The sequence below is a fragment of the Triturus cristatus genome, chromosome 1_2 (genome assembly GCF_964204655.1).
Source record: "Triturus cristatus chromosome 1_2, aTriCri1.1, whole genome shotgun sequence".
Classification (NCBI taxonomy): domain Eukaryota; kingdom Metazoa; phylum Chordata; class Amphibia; order Caudata; family Salamandridae; genus Triturus; species Triturus cristatus.
Genome location: NC_140580.1, coordinates 544774196 through 544791965, shown reverse-complemented (window position 1 = coordinate 544791965; position 17770 = coordinate 544774196). Strand labels below are relative to the sequence as shown.

Sequence of the window (17770 nt, the reverse complement as noted above, 5' to 3'; positions counted from 1 at the left end):
CTCGAAGGGGAGGGAGTAACCCCTTCGGACGATTTGCAGCACCCACCTGTCCGATGTTATGGACCGCCAGTGGAGCAGGTGATGGCGAACTCTGCCGCCCACTGGCGTGGTATGGGCCTGAAAGCTCGGACTAGGAGGGCTTTGAGGCGGATGCTGCCGGGGTGGAAGTGGGCTGACCACGTCGGCCTCCATTTCCGCCACGGCGGAAGCCACGTCCGCGACCGCGCGCAGGTTGGTTCTGCGGCTGGTGGCTTTGCGGACGTGAGGAGGCGCCCCTTCCTTGGCCACGAAAGGGGCGAAAAGCGGAGGTGTGCGCCCGCGGAGCCGAGAGGCACAAGGACTTGGCCGTAGCCCGGGAGTCCTTAAAGCGGTTCAGCGCACTGTCCGCCTTCTCACCAAACAGGCGAGTGCCATCAAAGGGCATGTCCATGAGGGTGGTCTGGACATCCCCGGAAAATGACGTGGACCGCATCCAGGCGTGGCGGCGGAGCGCCACCGTGGTGGAAATCGCCCGACCCAGCGAGTCCGTGGTGTCAAGCCCACATCGTATGGCGTGCCGTGCTGCATCCCTCCCATCGGCCAAAGCCTGGTTAAGACGCGTCCGGACCTCCTCCGGACACAGGGGCAGCACGTCCTCCACCGTATCCCACAGGGAATGGGAATAACGGTCCAAGAGACAGGCGGTATTTAAGGACCGCAGGCCCAAACTAAGGGACGAGAACAGTTTCTTGCCAAACTGCTCGAGTCTCTTGGAATCCCGGTCCGGCGGAGCGGTCGGGAAGGAGGATTGGGAGGTAGAGGCCTGGATAACCAGACTCTCGGGGGTGGGGTGTTGGGACAGGAAACTGGGGTCGCCCGGAGCAGGGTGGTGGCGCCTGGCAACGTTCCTATCCACAGGAGGAACTGTGGAGGGCTTGGACCAGGTGCCCTGCAGAACGTCAGTGAGGGCCTCGTTGAATGGCAGCAGAGGCTCAGTGGAGCTTGCTGAGGTTTGAAGCACCTCAGTGAGGATGTTAGTCCTCACAGCCACGGCAGGCAACTCGAGCCCAAGGGCCTCGGCCGCCTTGCGCAGCACCACAGAAAAAGCGGCACCCTCCTCCGAAGCCACGGTCGGAGGAGAAGTGAATCCAGTGTCTGGCGAGGTGTCCAGCCCACTGGCCTCCCCCAGTTCATCTGCCCAGTCCTGAGAAAGCTGTGACTGAACAGCCATAGGGTCCTCGAACCCCTCCCAGTCGCCCCCTTCTTCCGATTCCTGATAAACAGGAGGAATGATCGGAACCGGACTGTAGAGATGGTAGGACTCAAGCGGCGTCGGATGCGGCGTCGGTCGACGCCGCTGCGGCGCCGGGTCCGGATGAGGGCTAAACTGGGGCGGTGTCGGCGCCAAAGGCGTCGGCGGCGCCGGAGGTGTAGGCGTGTGCGCCGGCGGCGCCGGTGACGGCATCGGTGGTTCAGTCGCCGGCGCCGGTGGAGGAGTGACTAGGTCAACCGGCGTCGACTGGGGCCCAGGCATGGGCCCCGCGGGGACCTGCGGCGTCGAGACCGGAGTCGTCGACGGCGCCGGGGCCGGAGCCGCCGGCAGGCAAGTTCGCCCAGTTGAGTCCGCGGGGCCCGAAGGCGCGCCAGCGGGCGTCGACGGCGGGGCCAGGCTCCTCATGGCCGAGAGGAAGGCACTGATCTCCGCCGGCGCCGCGTCAGTCCCAGGGACCGGAAGGTATGGGGGCGGACGCGGCACCTGCGGCTCTGCCGGAGCAGCGGGGGTGGAACCACCCTGACCCTCGGCCGAGTCGCGCGACCGGCGAGGGGAGTCCGAAGAGCGGTGTCGCCTCTTGGACTTCTTTGAGCGTTTGGACTTACCCGACGACTTGGAGCCGGACGATCGATGGCGTCGGCTAGGGCTCCGCGAGCGATCCTTGGACCTCCTCCTGGACCGGGATCGCGCACGACGCGGAGCCGAGTGGCGAAGCTCGAGAAGCTTGCGGGACCGCTCCCGCCTAGCCTTCGAAGTCAGGGCCTGGCAGTCGTTGCACGACTCCGCGTCGTGGTCGGGGCCTAAGCAGTAGAGGCACCGGCGGTGGTGATCGGTCACCGACATCAGTCGATGGCAATCCTCGCAAGCCTTGAACCCAGGCATCCTACCGGCACCAGATGTCGACAGACAAGGATCAAAAATGATCAAAAAAGATTTAGTCAAAAAAGACTAAAAGGGGTAGCTCTCCCGGATCTGCGCTTACTGGCGCGGAAAAAAGAAGAACTGACGTCAGCGCGCGAGGGCGGCGTCTAAGTACTCCGACGACGTCATCCCGGCGCACGACGCCGACGACGGACGCGGAGCCGCAGACGACGCCTAGCGACGCGCAAGGGGTATTGCTGACGAAAAATCTTCCGGATCCAGTCTGACGCCTGGGGATATTCTAAGGTGAGGAATCTAACTAACGTGTTTCTTTCAGATTGTCAGGGCAGTAGTGCTTGGTGACTTCTATGTTGCAGATCCACTGATGTTCAAGTCCCAAACTCCCGTGGATAATTTAGTTTAAATGGACATAAAGGATTCCTGGAGGCTCCTTCTTGTCTAGAGCATATGACGAAGAGTTGACCATCAACACAATACTCCTTTACTAGTTACACCTTTACTAGTTCACTGTGAAAGCTTAAAGCTCTACTAGGATCAGGACAATGGAGTCTCCTCTCCACTTTTGAGGGATGTGGCAGAGAGGATAACATTCTAGTAAGGTGATTAACCCCTTCGCTGCGGCCGGAATTCCGCCGCAGCTGTGGCGCTGTGCTCATGACGGAGCCACTCCGTCATGAGCCACGGTTGAGCTGTGCTCATGACGGAGTGGTTCCGTCATGACTCCGCCCACTGCGCTAATCGCCCGCACAGGCGGGGAATTAGCGCCGCGTGGGCGGAGCGGCCGCCAACGGCGCGGCATGACGGAACCACTCCGTCATGAGCACACAGCGACCGTGGCTCATGACGGAGTGGCTCCGTCATGAGCAGGGGAGGGGTTAATTGTTCAGATGAAAGAGCAATACCACTTTAGGCAGAAAGGTGGCCCAGTTCCTCAGCACCAATTTCTCAGCAAAGAAACTGTTATGGAGGTGGCAATGACATTGCCTGCAGTTCATTGACAAGTTGTGCAGAACTGATAGCAATAACATTGTCTAGAGCCACAAAGTACAAATGTATTCATAGTTTTGAAAGGCATTGCCATGAGAAATGTGAGGACCAAATTAAGATCCCATTACAGGCCTGACAACGATTTTCAAAAGAATCATGCATAAAGCCTTTAAAGAAAATGCATCACATCAAGAAGGCTGGTCCGGTATACATAAATTGTCGAAAAACACCCACATGTAACCTTTAACTGTGCACTTGGCATAGTCTTGCTCAATGAACGACAGAACAAACAAACAATGACATCTGATAACGTAGCCTGTACGGGTTTGAAGGTGATGGTCTCTACACTAGATCACAAACATTTGAAGGGGATGCATTTCTAGGAAGAGAGGAAAAGTGGGATCCTGTTGGCTTCTGCCTGGTCGACACACCGTAATTTAAGGGAGATTGCTTACCTTGTTGGTGTGAAGTACTTTAGCTGCTATCGTGTCCCCTGGGGCCATGAAAGGCTTGAGTAGGCTGCTGAACCAGCTGCAAGGGTCTGGCATTGTGTGTATGTCAGTTTCATTGGGTAGCCCCTGAGCTTCCTAAATTTTTGTTGGAATAGGCAGGCTCCCTAAGAAGCATGCTGTGGCATGGCTGGCTTTAAACAACTCCAGCGTTAAATCAGTCTTCTCCCTAAAGAGTCTACAGATGTCAAAGGGCATCTTCATCAGAGTCGCTAGGACATCCCGAGAAAGTATAGTTGCAGGCTTCCACGCATGCTGCCTAAGGACTCCGCTGGGGCTCATGACATGACCAACACAGTCTGTAGTGATGAAGGCCAGCATATAAAACGTCCTTCACCACATCCTGCCAATCTTGGATGGTCTGGTAAAATGGAATGGTTAGCAAGAGCTCAATGGCTATGTCTCACACTGCGTGACTGTGGCAGCTCAAAAGAGATCACAATGAAAGACCGCAAGACTTGGCTACTTGTAGAGAATAACTTCCTTTTGAATGCATCAATACACTTGGATTCACTTTGTGGAGATGCAGGAGGGAAAGCATTTGGGTTAACCTTGCTGGTTGACACTTGCACTACAAGGCTTTCCTGAGTCAAATGCTTGGTGAGGAATGCTGGATCACTAGAAACTGGTCTGTCACCTGGCCAGAGGACTAAATGGAAGGGTGAGCATGACTTTGTCCAACTGTTCAGCCATGTATTCGCTATTGCCTCACTGAATGGCAACAGAAGTTCTTTAAAGGCTGGCCATGGCTGAAGCATTTCAGTCAATACATTAGATTTTGTTTCTTCAGTGGGCAGTTGTAGGTCAAGGTGAGGGCTTCAACTCCATTTCTGGACAGGTATGTAAGCCCCTAACGTTTTGTAGGTCCAAATAGAGTCCTGTACTGGTGTAAGGAGGGAAAATAAGTTGTCCGCCTCCTCCTCTTGGGTAACATTTTGAAGCTTTGCACCATGTCTGAACAGAAGCCTCTGATGGTACGGGTGCCATAACGGAGGGTTAGATTCTAGTATGTATAGTTGGTTGCACCTTGGTTATCTAGTAGCATGACATAGGCCTGCAGTGGGCCGCTGTCAGCATCGGGGTCAGATCCAGCACTTGTCCAATCAAAGTCGACAACAGTGCCAGCATGGAAGTAACCGGTGTGAACCTTGTGATCAGGATTTAAGTCAAGACCGGTGGCGGCAAAGGAAGTGGAGCACGTCAGGGAGGGTCAGTCTTTGCTGGGGAGAGGATGTAGCCTTACTGCTCGAGCGGGCGACTTTGAACCTGGGGAACCAGGTTCGAATCTCGGCAACGAAGCTCAACATACTGTGATTCTGGGCAAATCACTTCATCTCCCCGTGCCTAACAAAAATGAATGTGTTCATCTGTAACAAATCTGGTACTCATGTAAAGTGCTCTGATACCCGATTTCTCGGGTCTAGTTCGCGCTATATAAAACTTTAAAAAAATAAATAAAAAAATAAATAAATAAAAGATGTGCGAATGGTTACCCTGCCACTATACAAAAGGGGGTGGTGATGGACGGAGCATCAGAACCAATCAAACACTCACACCCAGTCAACAGATCTGGGTTTGATCCATCACCGTTCTTTAGCCCACTCTGCCACCCCAGTTCAGACATGGCCATATGCAAATCAGTCTGACCCTGTGCCTCATGGGAACAGTCCAGCCCGAACTGGCAAGCCATGCCTTCCCTGGACCGGAAACAAGCTTCCTAGGACCGGTTTCTGGCATTTCAGCCGTCTTCAGCCAGGCTTGCTTGAATCCAGTGGCAAAGTGAGCAAGTGACTCACGTCTGAGCATACCCTGCCAACTTCTGGCGAACAAAGCGGTACAAAAGGGGGTGGTGATGGACGGAGCATCAGAACCAATCAAACACTCACACCCTGCAGCTATATGCAGCCCAAAATTACTTTAGAGGGAGTTACTAGCATCATGAACATTTCCAACACAACCTGTTTGAAGGCATCTAATCTGCTGCTCAATGGAAGATGGCCTGGGAAATTCAAGGTGCACTGGGATCAGTCTTGGAATGGGCCTTCTAGTCCTTGTGACAAGTTTAAGATTTAGACTTACCCAATGACTTAGCAGGACACGGATTTGGTGTGAGAGCAGCCCCACAATCTGGCTTGGGCTGGGAGCAACATTGCAATTTTGGGTAGAGGACTGCTTCAGATGAAACCTGTTCTTGAGCATTGGTACATATAACTTTGCATCCTACTCTCTATCCGCCTTCTGGTGCAACAAGACACACTTAACACTAGGAATCAGAAAACCGTGTTGGGAGGTTCCATGACCAATATCTGCTTCACGCAGTCACAGCATGCTTGCATCCTGACATTTTGGAGCCAGGGGCACATACTTCTTTCCATGGCGCACAGTTTCAAAATTTGGAACTGTGGAAAGATTGACAAAGCTGGGAACAGAGCTCTGGATCTGTGTTGAAGGACACAAAGAAAGGAACAGGAATCAGTGCACTGGGGTGGCACTGCTATAAGACTCCGCTACGTTACTTCCGGGGTCGCAGATTTAGGAGCCACTACCTGTTGGCACATTGAAGCTACTGCATTAATATTCTAGGGTCCAGTGTGGCACCTGGGAATATTCTGAAGGTGAGAAAATCTATTGTTCGAATTATCAATCTTAAAATGTATTACTGTGGTTGGCAAAGTAATTTTCAAATCACCACTCTTCATACCAACATACTATGTTTCGGCTTAAACTACGACCTCCCTCAGGGCCTTATGGGACTTCAGTCATTTCTACAACAAACAAGCCAGGCCATTATTATATTCTGAATTAATTCAAAATAACTGTTAAATACATAAATTAATGGTTCATTGACCTAATGGGTAATCTCAATTTGAAAGAGATCCCATTTAGTGATTATGTCACACAAGAAGGGCAGCCTGAATTGTACAAAATAAAGTGATAAAAATAAATAATGCTCAGTTCATCCAGTATTATTTGCAGCAGCAACAAAGCATTTCAGTGATGAAGTTTCTAGCTGCCAGAGTGCACAACAGAAGTTTGGACTACATGAAGATACAAGATTAAATTCTGCTTGAAGACTGTTCAAAATAGAGTTTGAGCAGCCAAAACATGATTGGCTATTAATTATGACTAATTTAGCCTACTTTTAGATAGAATGAAAGGGAAGCAACAGGCTGAGGAGATAAAGGATGATATGGGATGCAACTGATTCAATCTGAACAACCAGTATAATTCCTGAATTGGGGGAGGCTTGGTGATGAAGATGGTGGGGACTTCTTGTTTTTTCATGTTGGGAAATGGTCAATCTTAGGATATAAGGAGGAGTAAAAGAGGCCAGAGTTGCACCCGATATTGAAGATATTGAAATGCATTTCTGCTATGGGGCCTCTTTGCACAGTAACGCTTAAGATACCCATCACATAGGTAATTTTGTATGGCTGGCTACTAGATGTTTCTGTTGGTTATACATATAAAAACCCCTCTGTGCCACTGGTACAGGCACAGAAGAGGACTATCATGGGAAACAGAAGAGTGTAGTGTGGACCAGCAAGATTCCTTTGTGTGTACAATGTATTAAAAAGTGTACATTTTTTAAAGAGTAATGGAAATGGCTGTCTTATCATATGAAAACAAAATCTGATTAAGCTTCTAAACTGAGCTAGGCACACACTAATAATACAAAGGCTGTAAGAAAGGTCGGGTTACTAGAATACAAGCAAAGACAAGGCACATGAGAAATCACAAACATGCTGATCAACATATTAAAGAAAAGAGCAAAAGACAACATCCCGAAAACTGCTTATCCAGAAATCTTACGAGAACTATTGATTGCCAATAATGTCCTCTTATCCACTACGGCGATCCTACACTCTGCCAGTGTTGGGGTCTTTATATGCTACAAACAAAGCTGCCATCAGTTTCATTAGGTATGTCTATGTACATTAACAAAGATTCTAAAAGTGCACCTTATTGGAAAAATTTGATTGGGTCTACCTCTTCACAGACATCTTACCCAGGACTCTCTGTGCCGCATTCGAATCTAGGAAATTCAAAGGTTCATCATCTTCTCCTTCCTTCAGCCAAGCTTGGCTTTTTGATTTGTGTTGTTTTTTCTGCTCCTTCCCCTTCTTTTCATCATCTTCCTCAGAATCAGAGTCTGCCAAGATATCTTCAATGCTAGGGCAGAGGAGTAAAAACAGAACTCATCAGTCGTTATGACAACCTGTTTGAATGTCCAATGACGTTTTTTCGATCAAATTTTTAAGGAAATTAAAAGCAATGCACTAGAGGAACATGTTTGAGCTAATTAGAACAAACCGGTTAGTCCAAGACCATCAAACTAAACTTTGCTTCCTTTACTAGCTGTATTGTTCAGTGTAGTATCACCAAAATGAATGCTAATAGCAAATGCTGCACAGCTCATAATACCAACTCATGAAGAATCTTAAAGGCCACAAAGGACTGAAATCTTCATATACAGCAGCTAACCTGCATGTCCAAAGCAGACACTCAAGACCACCAACTAAATGCTCATTATTGATTCACTTGAGTTGGCAATTGCCTATGAACTGAATGAACAAATTACTTACCTTCGGTACAGCTCTTTCTAGTGGATATTCTATCTAACCGAAGATTCATCACCTTTAGAATATCCCCAATCGCCAGACTCAATCAGGAAGATTTTTCAACATTAGTTGTGTGTGTCAGTAGGTGATGAGATGCAGCTCTGCCCCAACTTTGCTCCTCATATAAGTGCTACTCCTGCACGACGACATCAGCTTCTTTCTTGTCTCAGTCCTTGCCCTCGGACATAGAGCCTATGAATGATCAGTCGATACCAGTGTGCAAATTCCTAGACTGGGACCTTTTTTAGTTAGAAAAGAAGACCAAGCCACAGAACATGGAAGTAGGAGGGCGGTTAGGAATCTACGGTTAGATTATCCACCAGAAAGAGTTTAACCGAAAGTAACTCGTTCTTCTGCTTGATACTTCTAACCACATAAGCCTCACTTTTAGAATAGATAGCAAAGCATTACCCCCCCCAGGAGGTGGGTTTGTGGAATGGTGCAAATCAAAAACACCTGCAAGAGTAGACAAGCGAAATGCCCTTCCTTGGCAGTCAAGGCAGAAATGCTTGGTGAACGTGTACCAACGCTCACATAGCGTGTCAGATGGATTACACGCTGTGACTCTGTCAACCGGGGTTTGAATACCTTGGATGAGTGGAACCCCGTCACTACTACATCATGACCATTCCCATTGTTCTTCTCCGCCCCTGCTGACTTTTGTTTTATACAACACTTGATGTAACCCCCTTAGCTTACCTTTAGTGCTATCTAACTACTCCCCGTACCTTAACCGGTCCTTCTTTTTCTTGTATTATCGTATATTAGCTGCTAAATCATATGAGGTACATGCGTCTGTTTATTGTTTTTCCTTTCTCTCTCTCATCTGGAAAATTAGAATGACCTCTTTCACTTAATTATTAATGTTACCATTTCATTTACATTATGTGCATAGTTTTAAAAGAATTTTTTCTTACCATGTTTCCAATGTTTTACCATATTGGTTAATGTTATCCCCTTTTTTTAAGCAATTGTTTAAATTGTTAAAATTGGAAATTAATGGTCAAAAAATATGAGCCTGCATACAGTCTTGAACCCTTCACATTCAGTGTCTATTTTACGCTATAGCATCCTTTTTTTCCTTTTTCTTTCTCTACCGCGTCCCCTGGCCTCATTCAGCAGGTTACAGGCCCAGCTTCCCCACACTCGTGACTTCGATCACATGTCCTCCCCACCAGCACTTTTTTCCGATTCCCAACTAGCTTCCCGAAGCAGCGTACACTTCACTCGCCCGTCACTCTTCACTAGATTTATTCTACCCGACTGAACGGTAACTACGGATCAACGCGCTCCACCGCCGGACCGTGCCCGATCCCTTGGCTCCCAGATATGTACAATTCATGAAAAGCAGTCAATGCAATCCTATGGAAAGAAATGGAGTTATCGGTTTACAGATAAGTACAAGTTTGTTGGAGTTGGTATTCTGGGGTTAGAACCAGGGTTGCCCCAGTGTCAAGGATGCACTCCTGAAACACCCTCAGTGGAAGTAGGACGGCCGGGTACAGAGTGGTGAGGCCCAATGTTATCCAATGGGGGATAGGCGGCCTCCAGTTGGTGGCTGCTCACAAGCAGGCCACAAGGTTGTGGGAGCAAAGCTCCTGGTGTTGGGCTCGGGGCAAAGGGGGATCAGAGTTAGCACCCAAAGTACACCTGCAGTGGCGTAGGGGTGGTGGGTGCTGTTTTGGCATCGGGTGCCCTGTTTTGAAAGGGGATTGCCGGTTTTGTTTTTTAGCTGCAGGCTCGGTCCAGTAAGTCTTCCAGGAGAAACCAACAGCTGGGCAGGTAAGTTGGAGGGCTCGGGGACGTAGGTGCACCTTGGGTTCTCTTCTCTGGGGCACGGGGAGGGGGGTCTCTGTGCAGAGGCTGAGGCATTGTCGGGGACTCCTGGAGGGGTCAACCCATGGTGAACTCGGACTCTGAAGCACCTCGCTGGGACCGGTGGGACACCCGGCTTCGGGCCGCAGGCATCGGGTGCAATGGTGGTTCTAGGCATCTGGTTTCTTTGTCCTCAGCAGGCTCAGAGTTTTTCTCGGCTGTTTCTTTTGAACAGAACTGCTGTTCACAAGAGATCCGGTCTTTGTTGAAGTCAGTCAATCCTCCCAGGTGTTCTTGAGGTCACTGACTGCAGGACAAGGCCACTTTGGTTCAGGATCTCTGGAAACTGCAGACAGGCCGGTAGGTCTGTTGCAAAGTCAGTTCTTCTCTACAGTCTCCTCTGCTGGGCATCCCTCTTTCGTTCTTCTTCGTAGATTGCAGGAATCAGTCTTCTTGGTTCAGGGATGCCCCCTAAATACTGTATTTAGGGGGCGTCTTAGGGGTCTTGAGGTCAGTAGCCAATGTGCTACTGACTTTAGGGTGACTACACCCTTGGTGTGCTCACCCTACGTGGGAGAGTGGGCACAATCCCTAGTCCTGATTGGAGAGTGCCTACCATCTGCAAGATGGCGGGCACTGAAGTCGGCTTTACCTCCTGTCCCCCACCTGAGGGGTGGGGTAGGCAGAGGTAGGGAACCCAATTAAATCCCACACTGGTATCAGTGTGGGTTTAATGTGCTGAGACGTTTGATACCAAACTCCCCAGTGAAGCCATTATGGTGCTGTGGAGTTCGTAATGACAAACTCCCAGCACCATATACTCTTAATGGCATTACTGCATTTACAATGTCTAAGAATTGGTCTAGACACTGTAGGGGTAAGGGCTCATGCACCTGTACCCTCAACACTGGTATAGTGCACCCAGGTAGAGGGGTGGCTGACCTATGCACGGGCTGTAGGCATGGCACAAAGGGATGTGTGCCATGATATATATATCTCCTCTGATGGTGGCCCAATAAGTGCCCATGGTACCTTTTACAAGGGAATGACATGTGGTCAGAGAGGTGTCAATTGGGGGTACAAGGTACAGTTTGGGGAAAGAACGCAGGCCCTGGGAACCTGAATGGCAGGGACCCAGGGCACATCAAGTCAAAGTGAATCAGGAATCTGGCAAAAAGTGGGGGGGGGTTACTGCAACAGAAACCCAGCTTCCTACAGGTAGCAAAAACGGTTTCCCCCTCTTACTACTGACCTTTGCAACATCAATAAGAGGCAGAGAGTGTGACTGCACAGCAGTGCGGATGAAAGCAACTGGACTATGTTATGCTCCACACATCCAGTGTTGATCAAATCCAGCTGCTTCCTCATAGTAAAATTCACAAGCTGCAGAACCACAGTCATGCTCCAATCAAATTAATATCAATGCATCATTTGCGTCACAGGGTGAAGAGTCCTTGTGCGTGGTCCGACAGGCATCTTATTAAAGGCAACATGATTTGAGAAAGCTCTCATGTAAAAACACCTGCGTCTACAGGAGTAGTCCATGTTGCCAATAGCAAAATAAAGGATTATCTTCTTCACTGGGCACAAGAGCAGTCACTCCAATGTGATGTATAATGTGCAGTGCACAGATGTGTCAGCAACAGAACAACAAGCAGCTGAAATTCCTGGAAAGCTGAAGTCAAATTATTGTGAGAAGTTTTAGTGAGAAATTCTGTAATGGAAGGAGGGTTAGGTGTGCTGGCAATACCGCAAGCACAAATAAGTGAAGCTTCATATCTGCTGAAGGGAGCACCAACTCTGATTACTGACATACGAGGGTATAGACAAATTCTAAATTGTAGTATGAAACCTGGTCACAATTAAAGACTGCTTACAAATTATAAACTGGATACAGTGAGATTCACTTACAATGACAGTTCTTAATTAAGATCATTTGCACTGTAAATAGTACCAGACTTACCTGTCTCCTTTACGTCGTGACGCAGGTTCCTCACTGGCATCTGTTGATGCTGCATCTTTCAAGGCTCTCAGTTTTCTGCTCTTAGCTTCTGCCTTTCTGATATTAACCAGTACCTTGTGGTATTCTTCCGGCAGCATACTCTTCACCAGATCGAAGCTGGAGAAGTAAGCATTTTAAAAAGGTCAGTAAACTATTATTTTCTAGCAAATAATGCTTTATAACCTTCAGATCATGTCTGCCAAAACAAACCACTTTGTGGCAGTATGTTATAGCGGAACTTAACACAGAGTGCCAGATGGACAAGTTACTTACCTTCGTTAACACCTTATCCAGTAGAAACATAATCTAGCCGATAGAGCCATAATCCAGCGGCTGATTCCTTACCTTAGAAAATCCCAGGCGTCAGGCTAGATCTGTAAGACTTTTGCCCGAGCAATATCCTTGAGCGCCGTCGGCTCCGCATGACATCACCTTTGTCCACGCTGGAAGTGATGTCTGCATCACCTTGGAGCACTGACATCAGTTACATTTCACGACTTTCCACACCAGGAGCAGAGCCATAAAGTGCACTGACAGGTGTGTTTAGAACAACTAGGGCCCTAACCATTAAACATCTGTCTGTAGTGCGGGGAGGATGGGTTGGTCAGTAAGGAATCTGAGGCTAGATTATGTCTCTACCAGATAAGGCGTTACCGAAGGTAAGTAACTTGTCCATCTGATAGAGATATCTAGACGCAGACTCCTTACCTTAGAATGGGAAATAACCATTACTATGAAGGCTTAAGAACGAGAAGTCTTTACAACGAATCAGTAAGTATGACGGTGCCATTATAACACCAGTTTTAACAACGAATGGCATTACTACCCATGCCACTACAATGAAATGAATCGTTGTAGTGTACAGCTCCTGACTTCACCACAACATCACACTATAGGGAGAGAGATGAAAGGGTGAGAGAGTGAAGTAGCTGTTTATAGCCTCAGGTACTGCAGAGTGTAGGGGAATTACCTCTAAAGAGTGCTGGCCGGGTGGGAGACTCAGCTGGGCTGTAGAGGTGTGTGGTAGCAGATTTGTAAACCACGCTCCCACTTGTTTGATGCCCGCAAACAGAAACATTGTAAAATGAATTGAGGAGGGCGTAATTGGATATCGGCATGAGGACTTGGGGGCCTCCAGATTAATAACGGACGAAGAAAAGAAGAAACAATGACAGCCACTTACAAACTGGAAGCGCAGAAAAGATATGGTAAACAAAAACATAGGACTACCAGGATTAATTAGAATTGGTGTTTTGAAATATGCCTAGGAAAACTATAAGTAATATCTGCATTCGTGATTACAGTGGAATTCATGATAGCCTATGTGCGGCCTGATAATGGCTTTTGTTAAATAAACAAACGTTGTAATGGTATATCGTCCTTCCGCATACGTTGTAGAAGCTTTCGTTGTAAAGGCTTTCATATTTCAGTCATACATCCCCTTAGAATAGATACTCCAGCAATACCATCATCAGAAGAGGGACTGTGAACAAGTTTAGACCAGGCAGTCTTGCAGGACAGAGTGGCCAAACAGGCCTTTGCTGCGGACGTGACTGTCTAGGCAGTAGCACTTAGCAAACATGTGAAGTGCAGCCCATAATGGGGAAACAGCCTTTACAACAAGGTTTTTACCACGTTGTGCCTTTAACACACATTTTTTACCACGCATGTTTTTAGAATGCATATGCTTTAACAATGTATGACTTCAAGGTAAATGTGGAGGTTTTGGGGTTCTCCCCACACAAATACATTATATATATATATATATATATATATATATATATATATAAAACCTACTGGCGGTCGCCAGTAGGTAGTTATAGTTAGGACCACGTTTCCATAGGAAAACCTCAACATTCTATTTTGAATAACTTTGGCGCCGGTCGACGAATCCTCGCGAATTTCTCAAAATAGGTGGGGCGCTACGCTCCTACCCTGAAAGTCTCGGGGGGATTCGTCAAGCGGGGGCTGAGATAAAAGGGGGGTCCCAAAACGCGTTTTTCCCATGCATTTTTCCATAGGACCTTTAGAACGAGCTACAGCCCGAACGGCTGAACAGAATTACTAGAAATTTGGCAGAGAGGTAGTCCCTAGGTCAAGGAAGTGCCTTTTGTAGGTTTGGTGTAAATCTGTTCAGTAGATTCTGAGAAAATAGCCTTTAAATCAATATATATATCTGAGCCCGCTTACGGTACGCTTACCGTACGCTTACGGTAAGCGTACGGTGGCGTGCGCGAGCGCGATTCTGATTGGCTCTTAGATCTTAGTAAACATTCGAATCGGCAGAAACCAGGAAGCGGCGTCCGCCATTTTGTCTACCGCACTGAGTGTTATGTATCAAACATGATGGCCAAAAACATGTTACGGGGATGTTTTGACAACTCCCTCTCACATAGTCATGTTGAGGGAGTCCCCAAACATCCCCCAAGAGCAAAAATGGCATTTTTTTTTCGGCAATTTCGCGGGGTACGCTTACCGTACGCTTACCGTAAGCGTACGGTAAAAAAATAAAAATAAAAAAAACACTATCCACACTTTCTCCACCCCTTGTGCAAATGGTGGCCGACGGCCACCATTTGTGCATGGCTTATCAGAGCACAGAAATTTCCCCAAAAATTTCAACAGATTACCTATCACAAGGAAGCGCATAATATGTCCTCCATGTGCGCACGGTGCGCGAAGCGCATCGTGCGTACATGGCCCATCTAGCGTAACGTGGGCACGGCACTAACTGCGTTAAGTGGGCGCGCACGCCACGAATGGCGTAAAGTCACTTAGCATTTAAAAAACCGTACAAATTCACTGAAAAAACCATAGGTTTCACACACGTTATAGTTAGGAATTAGCATTTAAAAAACCTTGCAAATTCACTGAAAAAACCATAGGTTTCACACATGTTATAGTTAGCGGAAATTTTACTGATAAAAAACCAATGAAATTGCCCCGTTATAGTTAGTGCTGGCAACTATAACTCACGCGACCGCAATCTTCTGCTGATGACATATGTGTCTTTATGAAAAAAAAATATTTGTAATATATGTATAGCTAAAAATGTATGGAAGAAGACATGGGCAAATAAGTGTCTAAATACAGTATTAGCATCAGCAGAGGATTGCGGTCGCGTGAGTTATAGTTGCCAGCACTAACTATAACGGGGCAATTTCATTGGTTTTTTATCAGTAAAATTTCCGCTAACTATAACATGTGTGAAACCTATGGTTTTTTCAGTGAATATATATATATATATATATACACATATATATATACATACATACATGCACACCCAATACGTGGTAAAGACATACGTTGTACAAAACATGCGTTCAAAGAAAATAATGGGAAAAAAATGCGTGCTAAAAACATATTCCCCTTTGTTGTTCCGTCATACAACCCCATGATGCTGCCCGACTAATGTCAGGGACTGGAACACCACTTTGCAATGTTGTGGTTGCAGTCTTAGCCTGGTGGAATGTGCGCTTAAGCCTGCAGGAGGCTGTTGCTTGGCCTGAGCGTTGAACATTTTGATGCAGAGTATGACCCATTGCGAGATGGTCCTCTTTTGCACCGCACAACCTTTCTTTGATCCAACATACACCACGAAGAGTTGGTCGTCCACCAGGAACTCTATAGTGCGGTCAAGGTAAAATGACAACGCTCTTTTTGGGTCCAGGCGGGGAAATCGTTCCTCCTTTTTAGAGGTGTGCGGAGGAGCTTAGAAAGTGAGCAAGGTGACTGATTGACCCACGTGGAATGATGTTACCACTTTCGGTAAGAAAGAGGCTCTAGTGCAAAGCACCAACTTATCAGGGAAGATGGTCAAGTAAGGAGGCTTGGATGACAAAGCCTGCAGCTCGCTCACTCTCCTGGCACAAGTTATTGCCACTAAAAAGGCTGTTTTCATAGTAAGCAGCCGGAGGATGCAATTGTGCAGAGGTTCGAACGGAGCACACATCGGGAAGGTGAGAACTAAATTAAGGTCCCACGGAGGCATAATGAAAGGGGAAGGTGGGAACATAGTACAAGCCCCTAAAGAAATCTATTTACAATAGGGGATTTAAATAAAGAAGGTTGGTCTAGAAGCCTCAAGAAGGCAGATAAGGCCAGAAGGTACTCTTTAAGAGTGCCCAGAGCAGAGCCCTGCTGGTCAAGGGTAAAAAAAAAAAAATAAGACTTGAGAAAGAAGAGAAGAGAAAGAAGAGAAGAAAGAGGATCAATAGATTGTACAGACCAATCTTTCACAAATTTGTTCCACCAGCAGGCGTATACGGTCTTGGTAGAGGGACGCTTGGCTGCCAAAATAACATTACTGACTTTGGGAGGAAGGTCGAATGCTATCAACTGCAGCCGCTCAATCTCCAATCAAGAAGGCGTAGATTTGACACGTTCAGGTCTAGGACCCTCCCCTGCTGCTGCAACACATGATCCTCCAAAGGGGAAGCCTGATCAGAGGATGGATGCTCAATTGGAGAAGCATAGGATACCAGACTCTCTGTGCCCAGTTCGGAGCCACAACAATGACTTGGGCCCGGTCGCTCCTGACATTCTTGAGCACTCTGGGAAGGAGTTGTATGGGCAGAAAGGCATATAGCAGGCCTGAGGTCCACTCAAGATGAAAAGAGTCTCCAAATGGCAGTCGCCTTGGAAACTTCAACGCACAAAACTTCTGACATTGCGCGTTCTCGGCAGAGGTGAACAGATCTAACCACAGCTCTCCCGACCGCTGAGAGAGACCTTGCGCCACATCGAGATGGAGATATCATTTGTAATCTGCTAGGCATCGATGGCTGATGTTGTCCGCCCGGCGTTCAAGGAACCTGCCAGGTGCTGAATCACCACCGATCAACCCTGTTTTTGCAGCCATGTCCAGAGACACAGGGTCTCTTGACAAAGGGTCCACGACTCCACCCAGCTATGTTTAGTGCAGCACCACATGGCGGTGGTGTTGTCTATGAACACCTGAACCAGTTACCCCTTGATGGAAGGAGGGAAGGAATGCTTTCAAGGTCAAGAGAAGCGATTAGAGCTCCAGCAAGTTGATATCCAGTCCGGATTCCACCAGAGACCAGAGTCCTCTGTTCTTCACCTCTCTTAGATGACTGTCCCAACCAAGGATTGACTCATCAGTCAGTACTGCCAGATCTGGTTGGGGAAGGGAGAGGGGTCTGCCGTTGACCCAATCACGGAAGGTCAGCTACCATTGCATGTCCTTTGCAGTTCCCTCAAATCTGGACAATGTTGGAGAGATTCTCCTAATGATGTACCCACTGGAACTTCAGGTCCCACTGCAGAGCGCACACACGCCAACGGGCATGTGTCACAAGAAGGAAGCAGGAGGCTGAGACCCAGCAGCCTCAGAGTCAGTCTCACTGAAATTCAGGATAGAAGCTGAAACATCGGTATCATAGCCTGAGTACACTGGATTTGTGGTTCAGTAGGACTGGCCCTATATTGCACCATGTCCAGAACAGCTCAGAAGAAATGGAGCTTCTGAGAGAAAGTCAGGTGGGACTTCAGCAGGGTGAAAGTAAACCAGGAGGTTTGCCGTTGTCTGGAGGTGGGAGACTACAACCTGGGGCAAGCTAGCTTTCAACAGCCAGTCGTCAAGATAGGGGAAGTCTCCCCCCGATCGGCATAGATGAGCTGCAACCACCGCCATCACCTTGGAGAACACACGTGGGGCGCTGGTAAGACCAAAGGGGAG

The 17770-nt window shown here is 47.9% G+C and overlaps 1 protein-coding gene across 1 annotated transcript in view; it reads right to left on the bottom strand.

The window, feature by feature from the left end:
- Positions 1-17770, bottom strand: part of RRP12 (ribosomal RNA processing 12 homolog) — a 362034-nt gene that overhangs the window by 62416 nt on the left and 281848 nt on the right. The window contains exons 27-28 of the mRNA XM_085606394.1: positions 12031-12186; positions 7640-7803 (exon numbers count right to left, since the gene is read on the bottom strand). Coding sequence (XP_085462520.1) covers positions 7640-7803; positions 12031-12186 — 320 coding nt within the window. The remainder of the gene's footprint in view (positions 1-7639; positions 7804-12030; positions 12187-17770) is intronic.